Raw genomic sequence first — 18,491 nt, forward strand, 5'->3', positions numbered from 1 at the left:
CAAAGGGAAATGAAGTTAAGCCATAAAACCACTGAAACAGTGTTTGTAAGACACAGATGCTAATGATAATGTCAAGTCTTTTGCATGCTAATTTTATGCCTCGCAAATGGTGGCTACATCACACATTACATTCTTCTTCAGCTCGCCGTTCTACACAGCAGCACCACCACGGGGGCCACATCGTCGCCGCTATTGTGCCGGAGAAATAATTACAACGAGGCCACCTCTGATGAGACCGTCTCTGTGGGGAAAAGCAATAAACATCAACAAAGCCCGGGCCCGCGCGCACTATGCCGTGGCTCTGAACGCTGATCTGATAGTGGCGCTGGCTGACTATGACTTACTTAGCTGGAGGAGAAGTTCTCATTATCAGAGGAGTTGGCATGCTGGGCCATATTGCGTGACTTTGTTGTTTTTAATCTGGTGTGGTGAGGTGTTCTCTTTCAAAGAGAAGAAACTGCCTATAGTAGGCGCACGGAATGTAATACTGTGTGTATGGTTTTCTAACACACCAGCTGCTCTCCCACTGACGGTATACTACAGACGTTTATACCATACTAATGAACCACATCATATGTCATAAATATACAATTGTTTACAGCTACTTCAAACAGTTCTATTTTCATAGACAACACATCTGCATCGGTGCCCAAATACTGGTGAATTCTTATTTTAATGCAAGCCCAAGGCTCACTCGGCATGTTTGCAATTTTGTCAAACCGCTCCATGCTAACTTCGGGTGTTTCGTGCTGAAGAGGGAGTGTCCTTGAAGATGGTCCTGGTGGAATGACAACTTGGTGGGAGAACATACATCCATACTTGTGACTGGTCTGACCACATTTAAATCTTGGTGCAAGGTAGAGCGTTGGTCTAATGTGGTTTTGGTGGAGTTGGTTGATCCTCAGGCAGCTCCCACTCCAAGAGTAGAATTACTTTCAAATTGAATTCTTGATTGCACCCACTGATTGTTGCAGCACAATGGCCAGTGACAAAACTCCACTCGTACATTATTTGCTGTGATTTTGCATCATCCTCTTCTGCACAGTGGTCAATTGGGTCACATTGAAAGGGAATGAGGGGAGCCAATTAGATTTGTCGTGAATGAAATGCGTTGTAAAGACGACACCTACTCAGGTTCGCTGGGCTGCACTGGTCTATGAAATTACCAACACCCTCTTTTGACCGGTAGATCATTGGCCTTACAGTTCTGAGGCATGGGATTCAAATTACGGCCCCGCCTCTGTGGAGTTTTCATGTTCTCCCCGTGCCTTCATGGGTTTTCTCCGGGCACTCCAGTTTCCTCACACATCCCAAAAATCTAAATTGGCCTTGGGTGTGATTGTGAGTGCGAATGCCGTCTGTCTCTATGTGCCCTGGGATTGCCTGGCAACCAGTTTAGGATGTACCCTGCATCCTGCCTGATGATAGCTGGGATAGGCGCCAGTAGCACCGCAACCCTTGTGAGGATAAGCCACTCCAAAAATGAATGTACGTATGCATGTATGTATCTATGTTCTAACCGGGTAGTACGGTGGACGACTGATTGACTGAGCATCTGCCACACAGTTTTAAGGACCAGGGTTTAAATCCTGGCCCCGCCTGTGTGCAGTTTTTCATGGTCTCCCCGTGTCCGTGTGGATTTTCTGCAGACGCTCCAGTTTCACATTCTAAAATCAGGCATGAATTCGAGATCCTAACCTGCTCTTAGGAGTGATTGTTAGGGAGAATGGATGCTTGCTTATATGTGGCCTGCGATTGGCTGGCGACCAGTTCAGGTTGTAAGCCACCTCCTACCCAAAGATAGCTGGGATAGGCTCCAGCACTTCTGCCACACTTGTGAGGATAAGCAGCTCAGATAACGGATGGGTCTTCTAACTGCCGCACTTACGCTGACCTTCACACTGGCTTTATGCTTCTCGGGAACATTTTATGTTTGAGAATAACTGTGAATGAGCCACATGCTGCTCCACCAAAGTTCCAAGAGGAGAACTTGGATGAAGCAGAAAAACTGAATACAGTGTACAAGGTTTTGTCTACCATAGCAGCTGATCCAGGATCACAAACAGCTTGAATGAACCACATGCTGTTTAACCAAGACATTTCCTCATATGCAGCAGCCCGTGGTGGAAAATTTCAATAGAATTCACAGTACATCTACGTGCAGACCGTGGTCGCTAATGAAGTGTTCAAGGACTGTATGCTATTACGCTACTGCAGTCGCTTTGTGAGCTCAGAACCATGTTTGAACCGCTCCTGTTTGAAGCTGCCCGCATTGCGGGCCTAAGCCTCCAATGCTAATAAGCCTCCACTAAAAGCTGCTACCCTGCTGTGTTCTCACTCCTGAGGAGATGGGAACAGCGAAGTCTTCAAAAAACAACAACAAAAACAACCTGGGTTTTCTCCTTTTGTTTGAATAAACATTTGTGGGGGGACAAATTTCCTTGTGCACATTGAAGTCAGAATTCAGCTTACATATGCAACTCACAGCTGAATGTGCACCCAAAAGAAATTTCGCTATAAACAGAGCATCCTGTTATCTGTTGAAAGATCATTTACATTTAATTTCAGACAGACAGATATATACGGCTCCAGTCAGCTATAGCGATATACAGAAGGAAGAAAAAAAAGTACAAGATACCATACCTGGTGATCATTCACTTAAAGCAAGGCAAAGCAAATTTATTTGTGTAGCGCATTTCATACACAAGGTAACTCATTGTGATTTACACGATTTAAAGTATTCAAATAGAAAGAAAAAAAACATTTAAAATAAAAAGTACAATTAAAACAGGTTACAGTGCAAGAAATATGACTGAAAACTGAAAGTATTCTAAAATGCATGAGAAAAAGAAGGCTTTTATACCTAGATTTGAAAACATTCACACTTGGGGCTGACATCACCTTTGTTGGCAATCAATTTTTGTGCAGCGTAATAGCTAAATGCTGCTTCACCATGTTTGCTTTGGACTCTGCAATCCACTATTTGACCTGAGTAAGTCGATCTCAGAACCCCACTGGGTTTCTATTCCAGTAGCATTTCTTTCATGTATTCAGGACCTAAACTATTTAGTGTTTTATGGACCAGTAGCAGAACTTTAAAATCTATTTTAAAGCTGACCGGAAGCAAGTATAAAGACTTTAGAATTGGAGTTGTATGCTCTGACTTCTTTCTTCTGGTCAGAACCCAAGCTGCAGCTGTTTAACGCTATTTTTGGGGAATCCAGTCAGAAAACCATTAAAATAGTCAAGTCCACTTGAGATAAAAGCATGGATGAGTTTCTCCTGTCTGCTTGACACGTGCGATCTTGAGTATTTTGTGAGATAGATATCGTGTCATTGGTAAAACAAAGTACTTCGGTGTTTTTCCTCAGTGCAAAAATGCTTCACACCCTTGACATCTTCATCACCAACTACAAACGTTTGGGGTTCAGAATTTTTTCCTGTATGATTTCATTTCATACCTTTAAGTGGTCGTGAGATATAACCATTCTTGGCCAGGGTTTTGCTCAAATCTATTTGTAAGTCTAATGTCAATGTTTTGTGTTGACTCACCTTTTTTATTTGGTCTTCACCGTAGCAATTGTCCATGCCCCACTCAGTTGGGAGTTGTGATAGTCCCCAGACAAATTCCTCGGTAATCTGCTGGTGTTATGTCCTCCCTTTCAAATGTCCCATATATTTGGGTTTTGCTCCCAGTAAAAATCCAGGGGGAACTCGTGGAGGATCCGTCATTGTTTCCACAGTTCAGGGCATCAGTCCTCGTTGTTGAGCGAAGTGGCCGAACACTTCTGCTCTCCGTTTCGATATATTGGTAGACTGGTTTCATTTCCCAACTGTCTAGTTACATCCACGTAAACTTTACATAAACTTCAAGACGGCGGATCTTCTTTCTAGAATTGACACCCTCTGCAGTTTTCCATTATAACCCTCAATTGAAAAGGGAGGTATGTTGACGACTAATTCTGGTTGCCAATATCAGGCTTGTGCTAATTAGCGTGTGACTCGCGTAATGGTGAGAGGATATAAAAAAATATTGAAATATGGAAACAACACTAGATAGTTAGCTTACTCGTCAGCAAGGACATCTCGAGTCCCGTGGCGTAATTAAAAAAAAAAACGCGTTGTTAAATATAACGAGCATAAGAAACAGACAAAAATGCGCTAATGACACCGCGAGGTGCATTCAAGGACCGCACGAACCCTGGAAAACAAACCCGCTGCTCTCTCAAAATGTCGAAATAGTCTCAAAAGGTAAAACGAGGATAAAAGTAAAAGGTAAAAATGTAAGCAGAGGAGGAAAACTAGAAAGAGTTGATCTTCCGGATTCTCGCAGTATCGCGCAACAGGTACGGCGTCGAGGGTCACTTCCTCCCGTTGGTTACCCGAAGACAAATAACTCCAAGGGTTAAGAAAAATAAACAAAACATAATCACCTCAGTTCATCGAGACTTTCATTCATTCACACGCAGACATCGCGGCACAGACAAGTTAACTTCTGGGCCCATTTCAACTCAATCGATATCCGCGTCATAGAGGTCAGAGAAGTGATTATTAATTATTACAGGCTAACCATATGCATATTTATTAAAAAACTGTGTGTGTAGCTGGAGGGGTGGGGGTGTAATTGATTGATTGATTGATTGATTGATTGATTGATATGCAACTCAACTGGCTTGGTCACAACATGAATACATTTTGTAAACAAAGTTACCACCGTAGTCACATTTGAACAGTAAATTTCAATTGGGTTGTAATTTGGCCATGTAGACGTCAGTGTTAAACTCCACCTGATTCTGAAGTAAATATAGGGCTCCCATTTTATTTAGCAGGAAATTGCAGTTCTGATTCAGAACCATTTGACTGTGACCTTTTCCTCTGCCTCCTCTGTCCTACTTGCTTTGAACCATCACAAATCACACATATTTGACACAGCGTTGACGTTTCCAATCTGTCATTTTCCTCCAGTAAATTCCAATCCGGCAACAAGCTTTTGCTCGCCATCTCCACCGAAGCCTGCCAGAGCAAGGACAACTTCGTCCGCTACCTGGAGCACGTACAGGCGGTGATCACCGTCAACGCCAGCCGCCGCGGCGACCTCAACGTCAACATGACCTCGCCCATGGGCACCAAGTCCATCCTGCTGAGCCGACGGCCCCGCGACAACGACTCCAAGGTGGGCTTCGACAAGTGGCCCTTCATGACCACGCACACCTGGGGCGAGGACCCGCGCGGGACCTGGTTGCTGGAGGTGGGCTTCCGGGGTGAGGAGCTCCAACGCGGCGTCCTCAAGGAGTGGACGCTCATGCTGCACGGAACACAAAGTGCCCCTTACATAGACCAGAAAGTGCGTGACTACCAGTCTAAGCTGGCCATGTCCAAGAAGGAGGAGTTGGAGGAGGAGTTGGACGAAGCCGTGGAGAGAAGCTTGAAGAGCTTGTTGAGGAAAGCCAACTAAAAAAAAAAATTCCAAACAAACAAAAAAACACCTGCATGTGTTGCTCTCATCGCATTTTGTCTTAAGTATTTCTTTCGAACCCTCTCCTCACTCTCTCATTTTTTACACCTCCAATGAATGTTTTTCAATAAAACAACAATATATCCTTCAGTAATCAACACAGAGAAATTATCTTGTCATTTTTACACTTGAACACAACTGTACATAAACCAAAAGGGTCCACTCTTACGCTTTAATCGCTCCGCACCTCTCAAGCTTTTCCTGTGTCTTCTGCCAATTGTTGTACAGGTTGTGACCGTAAATGTTTCATTGTCATCCTCCTTCACATTTCTGTTTATGTTTTTGTGACATGCTCCATTTCTACAAAACACAAAAGAGAGGAATGTGTGATTCATTGGCGGGCTGTGCTCCTCCGTTTGTATTTCATAACCTTTGATGTACACTATAATAAATCTATCTATCTGTTTATTAAAGCACTCGAGTGATTTGAAGCATAACACTCTCTGTAGAAGTCATATGCGTTTTTGTCTCTTTGTACCGGGTTGGACCAGGACAGCCAGTAAGAACATGTAGGAAGAACATTTTCTACATTCCAGATTTGAACAGAGCTCATTCCACCTTACCATCATAAGAAATCTGTCAAATGTGCTGGCATTTTTAACATAATGTTTTAAATTTCTGGTCAACTGTTACACAAATAAACAAGCAAACAAATAATAAACAAAGAGTGGCATGGTGGAACAAGTGGTTAAAGCGTTGGTCTCACACTTTTGAGGACCGGGGTTCAAATCCCGGCCCCGCCTGTGTGGAGTTTGGATGTTCTCCTCGTGCCTGCGTGGGTTTTCTCCGGGCACTCCGGTTTCCTCCCACTTCCCAGAAACATGGATTTAAGACTCTAAATTGCCCGTAGGTGTGAATGTGAGTGCGACTGTTGACTGTCTCTACGTGCACTGCGATTGGCTGGCAACCAGTTCAGGGTGCACCTCACCTCCTGCCCGATGACAGATTGGATCGGTTCTCGCACGCCCGCGACCCCCGTGAGGATAAGCATCTCAGAAAATCAAATGAAATAATCACGTAAAAAATGTCAATGATTCTCAAACTACTGCAACGTCCCTGAAGTCCCGTTCTGTTCATGGGAGTCCGAGCAGCATCAGTTGGAGAGGACACTCTGCCGCGTCTCTGTTGCATCTCAAAAGGAACAAGAGGAGACAAATGTTGCCGCTTAGCAAGAACAAGCCAGGCAGGCTGAAGCACTCTGTTCAGAGGAGGCGTCATCGCATGAACAGTTTAATTTTAGCGTCACATCACCAGCGCTCTTGATTATCTGGCATAGAAACAACTCATTTGATAGTTTCTCATTAAGTCTGTAGTCCACAAGTTTCAAACTCAAGGCCTGGGGGCCAGATCCCGCCCGCATGATTTCATGTGGCCCGCGAAGGCAAATCACATGTGTCAACTTTTATGATTCGTGCTAAAATCTGGACAAAAATTTCTAATTATGAAATCATAAATGAGGTGGGACGGTGGCGCAACTGGAAGGCATTGGTCTCACAGTTCTGTGGACCCGGGTTCAATCCCGGTCCTCCCTGTGTGGAGTTTACATGTTATCCTCGTGCCCGTGTGGGTTTTCTCCGGGCACTCCGGTTTCCTCCCACATCCCAAAAAACATGCAACATTGATTGGACTCTCTAAACTGCCCAGAGTTGTGATTGTGAATGGGGCTGTCTGTCTCTATGTGCCCTGCGATTGGCTGGCAACCAGTTCAGGGTGTACCCCACCTCCTGCCCGTTTACCGCTCGGATAGGCTCCAGCAATCCTGCGACCCTTGTGAAGATAAGCAGCTAAGAAAATGGATGGATGGATGGATGGTTTCACAGTCATAACGGCCCTCTGAGGGAAACCATACCTACAATCTTGCCCACGACAAAAATGAGTTTAACACCCCTGATGTAGTCCGTTTGGAATTTGAGGCCCGTGGGTATTTGTATTTTTTTTAAGAGCCTGCTCTTGAACAAAAAAAGAAAAAAAAGAAAGGATTTTGCCTCCAAAAGTAACAGAATGTTGTCAAAAAATTTACATTCTGTATGTCAGACCCTTTTGAAACAATGGCAAAACGTTTCATTCTCCATCAAATATGCGTTTATACATTGTGGATCCTGCGTCACACCATACCATGTTACTACAAATCTTTTGTCGAAACTGTCCGACTATACTGCATAAGTGTCATTTCCAATTAAATTCTTGCATTTATGGTTCTTCTCACAGCTTAGCCTTTCTGCCTTTGTTTTTATCATAGCTAACAGCATACGCACTAATATGCTCCTGTCTTTGTTGCCTATTAACAAAGACAGCAGTCGAATGTCTTCTAATCACATGCTTGGTTGCAGGCTTTCCCCCTTGATTCTGCAAATGCCGCAGAATGTAGCTGTGAGTTGTGTGCGGTCAGCTGTCAACTCCACCCCCCCCCCCCCACCCCCGCAGGCTGCAAAAACATTTTCATCTCGGCACCACTCTATAATCCTGTTGACCAAGTGTGCCTCCTTAGCGAGAGGAAACAGAGTTAACAGTGCACATTAGTAGGAGGAAACGCCATCATATCCAACAGTAGATTAGCCTCAGTAGCCACAATTTAAAGTCCAACTGAAGCCAGCCTTTTTGAAATACAATTGTACGTTCTGACTCATGGCGCTCTGAACATTTCACCTCTATCGTCACTGACTGAGAACTGAACCACGCTGCCTACACCGAAGTCAGGCGAGTGAACCGCTAGACAATGAGTGACAGTTTACTAAAAACAACAAGCTGCCGAATGCGCTGGGATACACCAGCTTCACATTTGGGTTCAGGAAAAGCAGACTCAAACACAGCAGAGGGTAGAATATGTTTGAGTCGTCTTTATTAAAAGTTATCAAAGCAAATTAGTACACAGCAAAATGGTGCTGAGGGCAGGCAGTGGCATCCAATTGTACAAATGAGTTCAAGAGGGGGAAATTGTAGTTGGAAGACAGAAGGGTAGCACATCTTCATCGTTGAATACTTCTTCTCATTTATTGATTCGTTTTTAAAGGTGGCACAGAGCTTTTTTTGATTTGTTCGTTTTTGCGTCCCAAGTTTTCAGACAGTAAAGGACTAAAGCATGAGCATGGCTGTCTGGTCGCAACACTGGACACAGAACCCAAGACTGCAGGTTGAAGGAGGAACCTGGAATATGAGAGCATCAATGTGGGATTGTTCGTTGAGGTTTGTTCTAATGTTTTTTCTTGCTGGACTTCTCGATCGTGGTTTCCACCACCATTGAAGTCTCTTCGTAACCTTTGAGCTTGCGCCCATTGGAAAACTTCTCCACGGACTCCAGCACCACCTTTTCGTAGCTCATGGCGTCTGGGGTGAAGCTACTGGAGCTGGAACTGGTGCTGATGCTGGTGCTGCTGCTGCTAGAACTGGAACTGGTGCTGGCGGTGCGGGGGGTAGATTTAGGAGTTGTTCCGCTTGGCCCATTGTCTTCCTTAGTTTTCTTTGGAGTGGGAGAATCTTCGACTGGGGTCGGGTCTTTGGGACCAGACATAGGCTGGACTGGGTCTGGTTCTTTTGGTTGAGGGTCAGGTTCTTCCTTCTTAACCTTGGCCTGACCATCTTTGTCCTTCCCTTTCCCGCTCTTGTCATCTTCCTCTCCTCCAGTCAAAGAAGGGGTGGGAATTCCGGGACTGGGCTCTGGTATGGGCTGAGGTGGTTGAGGTAAAGGTAGGCTGGGTTCAACAGGTTCATCACTGATTGTGACAGCAATGTGTCCGGTGGATGGTGTGGAAGTGGAGAAGCAAGGATCAGGGTAGCTTCCTTCGCCGGTGACGAGGACGTAACGACCTTTCGTGTAGAAGTCGGCGATGGGCTCCGCCTTCTTGTACTTCTTCATTCGATCTCTGACAATGTTACAAAGTGTGTCGAATGCCTTGCTGATCTGCGCTCCGTCAGGGACGTCTTGTGGAGACACTCCGGAAAACACGGGCCTCTCCTCGGTCCTCCTCACGTTGTCGTCCTGCAAGTCTCCCGTGGACGTCCCCTTCGCTTCGTCGTCTAGAGCCACGCCCCTGGCGGACACTCCACTTCGATCCTCCTGACCGTTGTCAATCATGTCTTTTGGGTTGAAATCCTTCTTCTTCTGGACTTTCTTGGCCATGATCTTCTGACGAGGTTTTATGTTGGTGATATCTTGGATGGCAAGAGTGATATCTGGGAACACAAGAGAACAAAAAACATTTTTTGCAAAGGAACTTTCACACTTTTTTCATTCTGCAGTACCGGGAGTATAGTTATGGATTTACGGATGATGTACTTACCTCTGCCCCTATTTGAGGCAGGGGTGGGGTGGGTGTAGTGGAAACTAGTAGTAAAGAGCGTTACTGGTGTGCCGATTATTGCCGAACTCAACCTGTGACAGAAGACAAAGGTAAAATTTTTACAAGGTCATTCAAGCTAAAATCAGTGACATAAATTTGGACAATGTAGTAGTAGAAGTAAATAAAATCTTAAATTGGACACAGAGTTAACATTTTCAGACGGTTTCAAGCCCAATTTCAAGTATACAGATCAAATCTCAAAATGAGTACAAAAACAAAAGGAGAAAAAGAGTGACTGTAAGATCCCGAACGGTCATATGATGAGCGGACAAATCTCTGATGCGTCCTAACTTCAGACAGCTACAAAAGTAACCTTGATATGAGAGAAGATCTCCGAGATTTTCTAGCCCTTTTCCCCCATTCTGCCTGCGTGAAGTGAACAATTTGTCAGCAATAACTGTGTGTCCGTCTCTCTTTACATTTTCAGTACTCTTCAGTCCCCACCCCAGACTATTATAAGTATTCTTATGCCAGATAATGTGACCCCAATTGTTCCTGATGCTGCGTCTTCAAGAGGTGAATGAGGATACTGTGTAAAAAATCTTGAGAGCGTTTGTGTTTTGGCAATGCGTCCGACACGCAAATTGTTAAGTGTAACTCAACAGCTAGGTGACCAAGTGCTGCCTCCGTGAGTGAAACTACGATCCATACTTTTTTATTCAGCCAATGTGTGACAGAATTTAAAAACTTGTTTTTGTGACTACAGATCAGGGGTTCGGTTATAAACCAATCCCTCAGTCTTTGAGGTCTGTCCGTCAGTGCGAGTCTCACCTGTTGTCCTCATTCTCGATGATCCTCTTGTACCTGTCCAGCTCGTTCTCTAGGGACGTCTGGTACATGGCAAGGTGGCGACACTCGCTGGTGAACCTCTCCAGGGCCCTCTCGGCTTCCTCGATTTCTTTGCGCAGCGATTCGATTTGCTCGTTGTACAGCTGGATCTCGTCGTCAAAACTCTCCTGGGTGCTCCTGATGGCTTGCTCCAACATCGCCGCCTGTGAGAGACACAGACGCCTTTTTAATCAAGATGCTCTGATGAAATTATTCTCCCGGATTACAAACGCCCTTGAGGAGATTTAACAGTCCTCCCTGCAAGTCGTCAATATTGCACATGAGAATTGTGTCACTCGTGAATAACTCTTAGAAATTTGAGCACATGTTAAAGTATGACACGGGGAGAGGCTATACTTTTTCAACTAATATGAGTTAATTGGTAATTAACTATTAGTTAGACAGTCTGTAAATTATTATTAATTTGTTGCACAGTAAAATCTTTACTGCATTTCAATTTTCATCTGCTACAGTGTTTTAACAAATGACAGAAGCGTTATGCTCATCAAAAAAGAAAGAAAACATCACTTTTGCTTGACTATAATTGTGAGGGATTGTACACTGCAATAAAATGAGCTAAAGCTGACATCTAGTGGCGTACCTGTATCAGTGGGCAAACCAAAATGGCTGCTGATTGGACCAGTTCAACGGTCTTTATTTTATATTATTTTATTAGCTGGCAACCAGCTTAGGGTGTACTGCGCCTCCGGCCCGAAGATAGCTGGGATAGGCTCCAGCACCACCGTGACCCTTGTGAGGATAAGCGGATCATAAAATGGATCTATGGATGTGTTTAAATATTCCAAAAATGGGGACAAATATAAATGGTTAGTTATTAGCACTTCATATGACTTAAAGAAAAACAATCACTCCAATAGTGAATAGCTTTGAATCCACAATGAGCCAATTAAATACTTTTAAAAAATAAATATCTTTTAAAAAATGAATTGTGAATAGACTTTTACATCAATACTTGTAGATGCCTGTCTTAATTAATACATAAGGACATTTGAAAAAACTAAGATTTTTGGGAAAGACATGAAACAAAAGAATCCATATATACTTACTATATTTAGACATTTGAAATTAATAAATGTAATAAATGTCATTATTTGGTCAACCAATATATTCGAAATAAATGCGTTTGCCATTTCATCGTTAGAATAATTATATTCCAATCCAGTTGCCATGGTAACCTTGCGACACCGACCTCGGCCTGCAGACGTTGTTTTTGGGCCTGCAGCTGGCAGAGGGCGCTCTTGTACTCCTCCAGTTGTTTCTGCAGGGCGGGCAGCCTGCTCTGCACCAGCAACTTCTCCTGCTCCTACACACCGACAACAAAACATCGTTTTTAAAACAGCCATGCAGTACAACAGTGCATGATTCCTGTTGTTTTATGAAGGCAATTACTTGTTGCAGATAGTACCGCTAAAGTTGTTGTGACTTTTGGCCTGTCCCATCAAGTTATAGTACTTAACAATTTGAAGACCCATGGAATTTGAAATTTGCCCTCACCCCCCCCCCAAAAAAAAGACCCGTTAACATTAGCTTGTAGCTAGCAATCATCAACTGGCTAGCTGCTGGGTGGAGAGAGGTAGCAAGGTAGACTAGTTGGACTCAATGGAAACGTTTCCAATTACGCCATCTTGGTCGTCATAGATGTCAGAGAACACAGGTGATAGGTGAAGCATGAATTTTTTTCTTTCTTTAATTTATCCAAATGGTCGAAGGGTGGTGAGGACATCATTGGAAACCTAGCCATAGTCTGATTTTTAATTTTTTTCCCCCTTACTGAATTAATAAAGTACACGCTTGGTTGATAGCTAGCTCACGGGATGCCTTATTATCTTTATAGATTCATAAATAGATAACAGTAAGGCATTTTAGTATGTCAATATTTTCTGAGAGCTAGTGTTGTTTACTTGTCAATGTATTGTGTAAAGTTTATAAACAATAAAAGTTTTCCCTTTCCCTAGCAGAAACATTAAAATGCATCTATCATTGATAGCTTGTTAGCTTGATTGCTAGCTAGATAGCAGGCCTAATACATTGATAGATAGATAAGCAAATATTTTAATGATGAAAAATTCGTGATACTTTGAAAAATACAGCCAGTTACAGATACAGAAGCTAGAATCAGCTAATTACCTATCTAGGTATACAGAGAAACTGATGGACTGAAAGATCGATCGATCAATCAATCAATCAATAGGAGATAGTTAAAAAGGAAAACCAAATGGACACCTAGCTACTAGCATGCACAGTCAAATAGCTTCCTCGCTTGCCAGATAAAAAGTTGGAGTAATTCACCAAGGCCAATGTTAAAACTGATTTTACTTTAAATGTCATCTTAACTTTAATTTAAATTAAGTTGTTTTGACAATTTCTGTAGCTATGGCAGAATTGATTCAACAATAACATGATTGACAAAAGAGATTCTATATCCTACTAACGAGAAATTGACATGTGCCAACTCGGACACACAGGCAACAACTGGACTGAAAGGACACAAAGCTCATCAGCACTTGGCATGAATTCCCCAGGGGGGCTCCACACGCATGCGCACGAACGTGTATGCAGCCACACAGGTACACGTTATTTTGTCATTGACCTCACCTCAGTGATGCCAACTGACACGGTGGAAGCAAGTGGAAGCGTCTGATTGATTTGCTGCAAAATGTTTACGTAGGTCTGGATCTCTGCAAGGTTCTGTTAACAACACATCACACAAAGACAAATGGTCGAGTTTGTACCATTTTCTCTGGGGTTTTATTTGTTTTCCAAATTGTCACTGGATAGAGGCTCAAAACACCTTGTTAAAGTCAAACACAAATGTATTCCTAAGCTTCAATATTAGATGCGTTTCGATACTTCAAAACTCAATAGTGATTTTAGGTGACGTTCCATTATTTCCTTGACACAATATGCTGATAGCGCAGCGCTTTCGTACGCTGTAATGACATTATCAAAGATGACCTCCCCATCCAAAGTACTGCCAGGCAACAGTATAAAGCAAGAAAATGGCTCACACAAATGTGTTGCGCACGATGTCAACAATTTAAGCAATTCTGATAAATGAAAATGGCATTTGGACGCACAGTATTTTCCTTTTTTTGGTAACTTTTATTGCCACTACGAGCGTTTACTGTTGTATTTTACATCACAATAGCAGTTGGCTAATATGTTTTGGGTTGTAGCAAGTCACTAAGAAGGAAGGAGCACTAAAGCCATGGTCATGGTTCATGGAGGGCAAGGCGTGCACATTATCACCTAATTTGAATGTTGTCTGAATAAATGTGGGCTTTACTGAATATCTCTTTTGGATCATAAGATACTGTGCAGCCTAAGTTTGCGTCACTCACCTTCCTGTGTCTCTCTCTGGTAGAGTTTATGTCGTCTTGCAGGAACTGTGACTGGATCTGATACTCCAAATTTTTCAACAGGGCAGTGTCGGCCTCCTGCATGGAAGGTAAAAGGACATCACACCAGAGGAAGGCAACACAGTTGAGAGGAAGACTCATGGGAAGCAGCATCACCACAGCTGGATTAACATGGCTGAGGTTGAATTTTAACATTAATTGGACACTCTAAATTGCCCCTAGGTGTGATTGCGAGTGTGGCTGTTTGTCTCTATGTGCCCTGCGATTGGCTGGCAACCAGTTCAGGGTGTACCCCGAATCCTGCCTGTTGACAGCTGGGATAGGCTCCAGCACACCCCGCGACCCTTGTGAGGGTAAGTGGCAAGGAAAATGGATGGATGGATAATATGGTATAAGTTAATTAATAACGTAACCAATAATATTTACTTGATTTAATCTGCAGGCTAATGACATTTTTATAAATGTTAAGGATTTCATTCCATCATCGAAAATAAAAAAAATGGTTTACATTTTTATATTTTATGTTCACGAGGCATGTTTTTTTATATACCTTATTCTGTCTAATTAAGTGGATGGGTACATTAATTTAATGTATAATTAAATACCAACTTAATTAGTTATATTTAAATGCAGAATTCAAAGTTTTTGATGTTTCAAAAACATTATTTTGGATAATATATATAACATACTTTAAATCGATTATGTTCATACAGTATATATTTGTCACAACAAACATAGTACCTTATTTAGCTGTTCCAGTGTGCTCCGTAGTTGCTCTTGATAATCACATTCATTTCTGTATCTGTAAAATAATAGTTATAGTTTAGGGGGGGAAAAAACTATAATGAGTTCAAGCAGGATTTCACGTCATTTCCAGGCTCAGTCAGTTGTAAAAGTAAGCAGTAAATTGCCTTGTGAGATATAATTGACTGTTACCCGACAAAATGAATTTTAGGTGATTTAAAAGAAGCCTTCATCACTTTGGAATTTTTTTATGAATACTTGCTCTATCAGTGACTTGTGGCTTGGAGCAAAAATAATTATACTCTTTTACAACTGTGAATTAGGTAAAACACTGGGGGGCTGGGGGGAGTACATGCAGTGAAGCCCATCACTGTTCACCAACTGAATAAAAAGCGCTCAGTATTCTTCTCGAAATTTTGATACTGCGGCAATGGCAACTGTCATTTGTTCTGTGGAACCAAGTGGAACACTTCATTGTGGCCCAATGAAACATGGCTGTTTTGCAACACTGCAACTTTTGACTCAGCTCCAGTGTGTTCCTCGCACATTACTGGTAGGTTTTCTTCTCAGAAAGGCACAAATTGCTTTGTTTGGTTTCAGAGTTTCACAAAAATGAGTTCTTTGAAACCATGGCAAACAAAAGGAAATGGAAAATGACAGTATTTTACAATTGTAACTTCACGCAATCTTTTTTACGCTCCACTGTCTTTGAAGGCTAGCTTTTTTTCCATGTCACTGTTCAGTCTGAAATTTACCAACACACAATGAGTGGAATGCTGGAACCAGATATGCAGTCCTGATATTCACTTCTCACTATTTCATACATCCCAACAAGATGCTGTTTCTAGTTTTCTGCGGGATTTTTTTTTTTCTGGTAATATTTCACTCATTTAGTTCTACTAGGATCTCCTTCAACTTCATGCTGATAAGTGGCAACTTCAATCCCTTTTTATCAACTCCCAAGTATTTCTCCTGAGGTGACAAGAATAGATTGCACATAAAACTTGGATAAAAAGGTACTGGTGTAGCCTATTTATCTGCTTAGTTTTACTCGTAGGCTAATGGCCTAATCATTAACTGTGTTCAAACCAACATTTAAGTTGACAAATATGGTTGCTTATCCCACGTAACGTAAGCAATTTATGCTTTTGTGTATCTATTCCGAGAAAAAGCATAAAAAAACATTGTTTAATTTGAGAGTGAATAACGCACAAAGCCTGATGATATCATTCAGAGATATCCTGGAGATAGGTGAGTGTGTGTAACAGTCCACAGTTTGGCGCTGATCGAAATTAGGATTGTAGGTAGCCTTGGGAGAAGTTTGTGTTCTTTCAATTTACCTGATATCACTTGTGGAAATGGAAACTCAATTGGCTGCTGTTAGATTATTGGGTACAAACACCTCTCCCTCGAGGCTCTGTGTTTTTTATCGCTCACTTTCAATCCTAAGCACATTTTGGTTCACTTTATCTCGAATGGGGACACTGGCAGAGACCAGCGCCGCGGGCCGTTCTCTTACTTGCTGGTGAACTCATCCAACATGCGGCAGGCATCCCTCAGCTCTCTCTCCAGCTTGCCGTGGTCGGATGTCAGCTCTCGGATTCGCTGCTTGTTGACTTCAATCTGTTCCTTGAAGGTCTCCTCCAGGCCGCTGGCCTCTTCCATGCGCTGCAGCGTCTCCAGCTGCTTGCGGAATACGGCGTTGCGCTGCTCCAGGACCCGAGCCCGGTTGATGTAGCGGGCGAAGCGGCTGTTGAGCTCCTGGAGGTTCTCCCAGCCCTGGATGGCCGAGATGCTCGCCGAGTCCTCGGGTTCTTCGTGAAAGACATCCGAACGCTCGTACTTTTCCTTGCGCACCTCCTTGCGCAGGTAGCTGGTCTTGAACATGCTGGTATCTTTCTCTCCCTTAGGCAGGTGGTATCCCTCAGAGTACTTGTGCTCTTCAGCTCCTTTATTGTGTGAAAACTGGGGTGCTCACCCTTGGCTGTCTCATGCTAGACTAAACACCGCACAGCACTTGTCGCCGGCGAAATAGCTGCCGGCACCTCCCCCATGACGATGAGCCCAAAATGTTGTGGGCCTGGGGCCTTCCAGAGTTGATTGTTGTCTTTGTTGGAGAGATTCGAAAAGCCACGCTGGTGATGACAAAGCAGAACCTCAAAAACACACACAATTAACCGCTGCGCGAAAGCACTGGGTGGTTGCACACAATTATTGTGCTTCTTCGTCAGCTGCTTTGTAGAGCCATGGATGATGCAGGAGTTTGGACTGAAGCCCGATTGCAGGACAGAAGGGAGGTTTCGTGCATGACAGTTTATTTGGACGCCAGTTTGTGCCGAACAACCTTATATACAGTAAAAGCGGTTATGATAACTTTTTTGTATTTTTTTATGACAGAATGTTTCTTTTATTACAGTTCTGTCGACACGATGGCATGAATGACCTTGAATTTCTTTGAAAGTTTAGTTTCTAGCATTGTGATGGTATGGCCGAAAAATCAGTTTGGTGTGTATTTTACTGAGATTAACATTTGCATAATGCTATTTCCAGTGAGCCTACAAGTTTGGTATATTGCCAGAAGTACACATTTCATGTAGCCAGTTGCTAAACTGCACTGTATTTACAAAGGAGTTACACATCCTGTGGTTTACCTAATGTGGGAACGTATTACTCTAAACCATAATGAAAAATCTGAATCATGACAATATTAGTGCTATGTTTTTAATTATACATACTAAATCCCCAGTAAATCCATAAGCAACGAGAAATCACAGGCTTCTGTGAGAGTTACACATTTGTCACTGGCAAAATCAGGAAATGAAAAGTTCCCACGTAGGCTGTACATCACTACAGCGAGCTAACATTTCATTCAGTTCTTCTCTACAAACATTTAGTGTCAGAGATACATATTGTGTTTGCTCACGTTACTTGACTCGTATATGAATATAAGTAACATCCCATTCTTAATCCATATGGTTTAGTATGATGCAGGTCAGAGATGTCAAACTTATATTTGTCTCAGGCCACTTAATAGTTCTGACTTCACTCGGGTGGCAGTTATCACTGGGAAGCCAGATGAATGTGTATCGCCTTACAGCATGTAATTATATACATAGCAAATTTTTGAATAACTAGTTTTGAAATGGGAAGCATATCACAATGTTTTGAACAAATATTTTCAAAAAGAGCCTATCCCAGGTATCTTTGGGCTGGGAATACATCCTGAACTGGTTGCCAGCCAATCTCAGGTTTTGTGGACTAATAAAGAGTAATGTTAGGATTGGAAGGGGCCGTCCTCAAATTGCATGGAATAGTCCATGTCATCCTTTCATTGGAACTAAGGAGCTGATACTTTGGGCAATTCCATGCTCTTGTGCATCATTTGTGGAGTCAGAGAAACTAAATCCAAAGCCAAGATTTAATTGGAGAACTTTCACAAGTGAGATGTTGGCACACCACATTATTTGAGTTCACAAAGTGTTACAGCTGTTTGGCATTGAGCTCAAGTCAACATCTCCCACATTAGTCATGATGTTCAATGCAGTTGCTGAACAGGTTCTCAAAAAAAAAAAAAAAATGCACCACATTTCTCACTTCTATGGGTCTCTGGATGCATGTTTAGTAAGCATGCCAATACTTTACCATTTATTAGCCCAGTGCAAGTGCTGATCTTTTTTGTCATTCCAC

The 18,491-nt window shown here is 42.7% G+C and overlaps 2 protein-coding genes and 1 long non-coding RNA gene across 4 annotated transcripts in view; 2 read left to right on the forward strand and 1 right to left on the reverse strand.

Annotated features, from left to right (window-relative positions):
* The window catches only part of pcsk2 (proprotein convertase subtilisin/kexin type 2), a 39,045-nt gene extending 32,898 nt beyond the window's left edge, over positions 1-6,147 (forward strand). For both annotated transcript variants that reach the window (XM_061838068.1, XM_061838069.1), the window contains one exon: positions 4,966-6,147. In XM_061838068.1, coding sequence (XP_061694052.1) covers positions 4,966-5,455 — 490 coding nt within the window. In that variant the 3' untranslated portion in view covers positions 5,456-6,147. The remainder of the gene's footprint in view (positions 1-4,965) is intronic.
* A 2,261-nt stretch (positions 6,148-8,408) lies between these two features.
* On the reverse strand, positions 8,409-16,782 carry LOC133509758 (filensin). The gene is made up of 8 exons (XM_061837093.1): positions 16,324-16,782; positions 14,802-14,862; positions 14,043-14,138; positions 13,297-13,389; positions 11,891-12,004; positions 10,624-10,844; positions 9,793-9,884; positions 8,409-9,685 (listed from the first exon to the last, which is right to left on the reverse strand). The coding sequence occupies exons 1-8, from the start codon at positions 16,689-16,691 to the stop codon at positions 8,706-8,708; spliced, it is 2,025 nt and encodes a 674-aa protein (XP_061693077.1). The 5' UTR covers positions 16,692-16,782; the 3' UTR covers positions 8,409-8,705.
* On the forward strand, positions 12,153-14,491 carry LOC133509759 (uncharacterized). Its single transcript, XR_009797441.1, has 3 exons — positions 12,153-12,362; positions 13,167-13,268; positions 14,124-14,491. It is a non-coding gene; the product is annotated as an uncharacterized LOC133509759 (long non-coding RNA).
* Positions 16,783-18,491: the final 1,709 nt, after the last annotated feature.

Source organism: Syngnathoides biaculeatus, chromosome 12 (genome assembly GCF_019802595.1).
Source record: "Syngnathoides biaculeatus isolate LvHL_M chromosome 12, ASM1980259v1, whole genome shotgun sequence".
Lineage (NCBI taxonomy): Eukaryota > Metazoa > Chordata > Actinopteri > Syngnathiformes > Syngnathidae > Syngnathoides > Syngnathoides biaculeatus.